Source organism: Colletotrichum paranaense, assembly GCF_030867605.1.
Source record: "Colletotrichum paranaense strain IMI 384185 chromosome Unknown Scaffold_13.1, whole genome shotgun sequence".
Classification (NCBI taxonomy): domain Eukaryota; kingdom Fungi; phylum Ascomycota; class Sordariomycetes; order Glomerellales; family Glomerellaceae; genus Colletotrichum; species Colletotrichum paranaense.
Window position 1 is genome coordinate 438,772 of NW_026848971.1, and position 6,411 is coordinate 445,182.

At 52.6% G+C, this 6,411-nt stretch overlaps 2 protein-coding genes across 2 annotated transcripts; both read left to right on the forward strand.

Moving 5' to 3' along the window:
* Positions 1-978: 978 nt before the first annotated feature.
* On the forward strand, positions 979-1,188 carry CPAR01_13614 (uncharacterized protein; the record flags this gene model as incomplete). The annotated part of the gene is made up of 1 exon (XM_060497866.1): positions 979-1,188. The coding sequence occupies one exon, from the start codon at positions 979-981 to the stop codon at positions 1,186-1,188; it is 210 nt and encodes a 69-aa protein (XP_060343334.1).
* Positions 1,189-4,872: 3,684 nt separating this feature from the next.
* On the forward strand, positions 4,873-6,411 carry CPAR01_13615 (AAR2 protein; the record flags this gene model as incomplete). Its single annotated transcript, XM_060497867.1, has 1 exon — positions 4,873-6,411. The coding sequence occupies one exon, from the start codon at positions 4,873-4,875 to the stop codon at positions 6,409-6,411; it is 1,539 nt and encodes a 512-aa protein (XP_060343335.1).

Sequence of the window (6,411 nt, forward strand, 5' to 3'; positions counted from 1 at the left end):
GAGTACACGCACAGCATGGTTTCGATGCGTTACCAACATTTTCACAGGCGCCTCAGGCACACCCGTCTGAGGCTTGATCATTCACATCGCGATGCGATGCTGATGTTTCTTCCTCGGTTTTCTTTTCCCCACATAAGATGATGCATTGGGCAACGGCTTTTTCCTTGGACCGGTGTGGTTTCTGCATTTACGAGAACGGTTGAGAGGGGTCATGATTTGACGAAACGGGTGGAGGCTCGCTTTGGTTGGCCATTTATGGTCTCAGTTTGGAGAGGGTTTCTTGACATGGGCGCAAACCGGCTGATCTCACAGCAGTCTTACCCCCGAGCAATCGAGGACAAAGATGCTTTGTGATGATTGGGAAAAGGACGACCGGCCTGATGCCTGGGGGGTTAAGCACGATCGACGCCCCAACTCTTCATCCTTTGCAGACGATACCTTTTTCCTTTTCAAGACTTGGGTCCCTCGAGGGAGTTGCTCTTCTCGGATGGCGATAAGGATTTTCGGAAAATGGGGACTTTTTTTCTCGGTAGAGGGCGAAAGCACAGGATTGGCAAGGACGGACCTTTGGAGTGGCCGAGATACCTATACATACACGGACGTTCAGGGCGTCGACAGAATGCGTTTGACAGTTGATTTGCTTTTTCGCGGTGGAAAAGGAAATGTAAAAGATTTTTGAGAAAATACACCTCTTTCACAGCATTACATACATGGCAGTCTGACTCGTGATGTAAATCACAACTGAGCACAACTAAGCTTTGAGTGGTGATGAATTACCCAAACCCGCAATGACAAAAACGAAGTAGTCGAAATTGGACGAACACCGTGTGTGCAGTGAGGCTGAAAGCTGAAAGAAGCTGAAAGCCAAACTGAATTGTTGCAGAATTGGCATTTTGGGGGAGGGGAAGGGGGGGGGGGGCAAGGATATATCGGTGTTGAACCGTCGTCTAATGACGCAGATGGCAAAGTGTGGGCGTAATGGTTGGTAGCACCATTCCCCTTGCAAGCCTAGTTTTATTTTTCTTCATCAAGCGGCATTGCACTTCTTACATGCATGGTCGACAAGGATTTCGCGGGGAAAAGAGACAAGGGTTCGGTTTTAGGATCTTTTGTGGTTTGTTGGTTCGTTCCCAATGTGTTGGTGTTGGTGTTGGTGTTGGATTTTTTTTTCTCGCCAAACGGTTTTAGTGTAGAGTTGGGTCAGCTAGCGCTGGTAGGTAAGGCAGGCTGGGGCGGAGGGAGGGAGGGGAATGGAGGGGAGGGGAGGAGCGGGGGAGGGAAGCTAAGCTGGGTTTTGGCTTAGTAGGTTGGCTCGGAGAGAAAAGATCTATGTGTAACTGACGCTACGGGAGTCGGTCGGTCGGTCGGTCGGTTTGCTCGCGTGTGCATGAGTGTGTGTGGAAGAGTATGTGTGTGTGCGTGTGTGGGAGCTGTGGTGACATGGGGATGGATGAGTGGCGCTGCTTATTCTTACGTTGATGTGAATGAGGGGTTGTTTGTGGTAGGACATAGGTGCGGTGCGGATAGCTGCATGGAATAAGGTAGAAGGAAGGGGTGTTTGGTTGACGAATGACAATGGGATTGTTGCTTTGGTTGCTGGTGAAGAGTTTTGGAATGAGGACCTGGTTAAGTGAAGCTCTCGAGGTGGCATCTTGGTTTTCCTCATTATTCTCAGGGTCTCTATGACTGTCAAGGTGTATGTATCGCAGTAATGGGGGAAAAGAAAAGGCAGAAAGAGAGGACAAGAGAACAGGAGAGGCCGCCGAAAAGAGTTTTTGAGTTGCGGGACCGGACATACATGTGAAGTTCCGGGAGTTTGTTAGCTAATACACTTCCAAGGTTCCCGGTCTTATAATGCATCTGCACTTCAAGGGAAGAAAGGCAAAGTCGGAAGAAGAGGGGGGGGAGGGAAGGACGAAAGTAGAGTTCTGGTTATTGACGGGTGATTGACAGGGGCCGCTGCTTCTTTTGAAAAAGCTCGTGCAAACCTTCGGCTTGCTTGTTTGCCTTCCTCTCTGCTTCTATCGATGTTTTCCTTTCGAGTTCTGTGCATATGCAGGATTCGGTGGGGTTGGAGAGTGAGGACAGACTTGCTGGTGACAACGAGGCGTTGCTTCTGCCCCTCCTTTCGAGGTGGAGGGATTGGGATGTCGTGGATGTGTAGGATGGAAAAGAGTCGGTGAGCATGTGTTGGTGTTGGCGTTGGCGTTTAAAATAGGGTCAACGCAGTGCTTCTCTTCCGACGGAATGCTGGTTGGCTCAGATGCGATGACGAGGGAAGTGCGAGGGAGCACAACCTTATGGAACCTTGAGTAAGGAAGGAGCGATGCAGTTGGTGATACAGGTGAGAGGGGGTGCGTATGAGAGAAGGAACATCATGTGCACCTACGTTGAATTTATTTTGGCGGCGACGACGGTGCGAAATGATTATTGGGTCAATTATCGAAGTCACTTCGCTCAAGGTATTGCTCGTACATGTACACACACCCACCCAGAAAACCAACACGCCGAAGGGTGCAAAGTGCTGCATCCAAACGGCCGGTTTTTTTTTGTTGTTTGAATTTTGGGTTGTGTTGTACTCCGGGTACAGGAATCAAATAAGCAAACAAACAAACACCAGGTCAACTTTGCGGTTTTAAACAGGACGGCACAGCGGACCCCTCTTTCCCTGTTTTTTCCCGTTGGTGGCTCAACGGTTGTATTGGGGGCCGCGCCAAACACACGAGACCCTGCATATGGGCTCTTGTTTTTTTGATTGAGTTTGCTTGCTCCCTTTTGGCGCCGATGCGGTTGTGGAGTTTTTATGCTTTGGAAAATGGAAAACCCGAGTGAATGGAACGGCGGGGTGGTGACGGGAATTCGGGGGCAGGGCACAGGGTTAAAGATGCAGGAGGTGAAGAATGCTTCTTTTTTTTCTTCCGCATTTAATCCTTGATGTCGATGATACTAGCGTTCATGTTAGTTTATTGCGTTTAAACTACATCCCGTAGTCTCCTTTTTCCTGAATGTAAGGTACACGTGTCAAGCACCCGTCTTGTTTTGTGGTTTTTGGCCCCCAATTGTAACGTGAAGGGACCATGGGATGCATGGGAGAGAGAAAAAAGTCGGGGGTCCCGGAGTGGGTTCTTCTACGGATATCGTGGACGGGTTAGTGGTGGTGGGGAGTTTTCTCTGGTGGTGGTTTGTTTTTGGGATGCGGGTTTTCCGAGTTCCGGAGGAAGGTGTGGGGATGGGGAGGATTACGGATGTCGCTTCGGGGCGGGGCGGGAGGGTAAGAGACGGGAGAAGAAGACGTTGGTTGCTTTACGGAACCGAACGGCGGGTGGATGCTCCACCAAGTGGACGGTGGGCATTTTTGGGTTGTTTGTCGGTTTAGATTTACCCGTATCGATGCCGCTGTTCCTCCTCCGCACCTGACCCCAATTCTTGGGACGGATTAACAGGATGGCAGTCGGGTCCTGTTTTGACATTCATGGCGGGAGCTAGAGACGGGTAGCAAGCACTCTTTCTCCCAAGTTGCGACCCAGACGTTTCTCGTTGGCTTGCTTCCTCGCCCCACGACCACGGTCATGCACTGAGGTAGGTGCTCGCCTGGAGCGATGAATGAGTACCTAGTAAGATTGCAACGCTGCTCTGAGGCTCGCTCGTCCGCGTTGTGGTTGCGAGTCACCCAAGTCTCCTGAAGCTTCGAAAAGACAATCCACCTTACTTACCTCAAGCTCATTACCGAGGCACTCCAATACTTAAGCCTACGGACCTGAGAATCTACAGTGCTGAGTCTCCATTTTGGCGGCCCTGGCGGTCCGGTAATGTCGTTCCGCCTCTCCCACCTTCCACCACCACCACCACCACACCACACCACCCAGGTGAGATGGGTAATCTTAGCAGAGGTTACGCATGACGTAGTCTGCAGTTCTCAAACCTGGAACATGTACCGATACAGCGGGCATACGACAGCAGCATACGAGTCGCTAAAGTATCGCATACCTAACACCCTCTGGCCCCTTCCTTCCTTTTGTTTTCGCCGGGTTGCCGCATTGTCTCGAACGGAAACGAAGCTAGATGAGGGGAAGGTCTGGACCCGTCTATTCTTGTTGGAAATTTGCTGTCTACCTCATCGTTGTCTGAGGGAAGGAATCCCCCGGGTGAGATGGAGGGGGAAGGAAGGGGGGGAGGTCAAGATGGATAAGCATGGGAGGAAAAAAGGTAGGTAGGCCGCACCGGACGTTGATAAATCTTGGTTGCTGCCTCGGCAGGGTCACATTTCTCGATCTTTTTCTCTCTCTTTCCATTGCTCTTGGATTTTTTTGTACCTTCCAGGTCTCGCAATCCGGTCGCGTCAGGGCTTGCTTTGCTGCCCCGCGTGCCCTCCGTCGCGTCTTTTGGCCGGAACAACCTCAACCTTATCTTACCTCCTTGTCCTTGACTGCTACAGACGACCTGCTCGATATTTCTCAACTGCACCTCGTTTTTCCAACTACTTCGGCGTCTACCTACGGATACCTACTTTCCTCAAGAAAGTGTATTTTCATAGGCTGGATTTGCCCAACGGCCATTCCAGGCAGCCCCGAGCTGCATCATTGTCACTCGTTCTTCCCTCGTCTTTTTCACCGCCCACTCTTCTTCCGCACCCCATTCCATCGCCAGCACAACAATAACATTCCTCGGTGGGCCTCTGTTTTTTTCCAACAACGACTAGCTCTTCCTCGAGAATCGTCAGCAACACGTCGCTTTCGTAACAGCCATTCAGCTATATCATTCGCTTGATACCCATCAGAATTAGGCCGCATTTTCTCCGGGCCTCGAGTTATCCGACGATTCTCAACTAAGGTTCGGACGGTAGTGGGGACCACTCCCACCATCTCCAAAAAGATGACCGCCGGCGCCTCCATCGACGCCCCTCTCCGGCCCGCCATTTTCAAAAACTCGGGCCTGCCAAAGTCCGACTCTTCCGTCTCCACCAGAGCTCCATCCTGCAAATCCATCCGCGTCACCGGTGCCCATCCTCTCGGCTCTTTGCACGTACACCAGCCCGTCGACTCCTCCCTGTCGCAACAAGTCACCATGGACCCCAACACCGTTCCCGACGATGACGAGCCCCCACCTCTAGCACCCATCGAGTCTCTCGATGTCGCCGCCAGCGCCAACCAACAGGCCTCTCAGCATGAACACCAGCTTGGAGGAGGAGATGTTGTCCTTGTCATGGACTTGCCTGCTCACTTCACCGTGGGCTACGATTCTGTCTCCTTCACCGCCCGCGAGTTCGTCGGCGTCAGAGACATTCCTCCCGGCTCCCATTTCTTCTGGGTCTCGGAGACGGAGGCTAGCACCACGCGCTCCGGTTTCTGGATCATCAGCACGGCCACCGAGAAGATCCACGTCATGCAATGGGACAAGTTCAACGAGGTCATCGGCGAGCCCGCCAGCCAGGTCGAAGCCCGTTTCCAAAAGGATAACATCCAGGACATTTACCCCAAGCTGGCCCCCTACCAGATCCGCGCTCTCAATGCCACCGTCAAATCGGCTACATCCGGTTCTTCCAGTCCCGAACCCGAGTTCGCAAGAAACACCAACATTTGGCAGCAGCTGACCAACGCCATCACCGCGCCTCTCTTGAGCAGAATTACCGCCCGCCAGGCCAGTGACTGGGCTGTGCATACCTCGGACCGCGTGAGGGGGGCGCTTATGCTTCCCGCTGAGCTCGAGCTAGAAAAGAGAATGCCCAGTGTTGTCGCGAGCACAGAGCTGAACTTTACCTTTAGCCAGGGCGCCAAAACATACGATGCAGAGAGTGTCGGCGCTCAGCGTACTGAGCAGGCAGTTGATGCGACTGCTTACTTGCTTTCCAGCGGTGCCACCGACGATGACGTTATCGGTGAGCTCCAGTTTGCCTTCATTGTCGGTATGCATCTTGGCAACGAGGCGTGTATCCAGCAGTGGTGGCACATGCTGGTCTCCGTCATCTTGAAGAGCTACACACTGCCTCTCAAGCGCCCGGAGCTGGCCCGCTCGCTCCTGCAGACCATTACGGCTCAGCTTGTCTACAACGAACGCTACCTCGATGGGTCTGTTCTCGACTACGGTCCTTCATATGCCCGTGACCTACGCATGGCCCTCATTGTCTACAAGCGGCGACTCAACGAAGTGCTCCTCGGCCTCAATTCGCTTGCCACTCCTGAGCAGGCTGCCGTCGGTCAAGCCTTCTCTGAACTCGAGACGTGGGTTTGGAAGTTTGGCTGGGATATCAGGAGCGACTATCTCAGAAAGGGAAAGACCATGCTAGAGGACGGAGAAGAGGTCGAGCTTGAGATGGACGACCTTGAAGCCGAAGATGAACGTGGCGAGTTCGCTGCTGTGGTCGTTGAACTGGATGAGAGCGGAAAGCAGAAAGACCTCGTCTCATGGGATTAG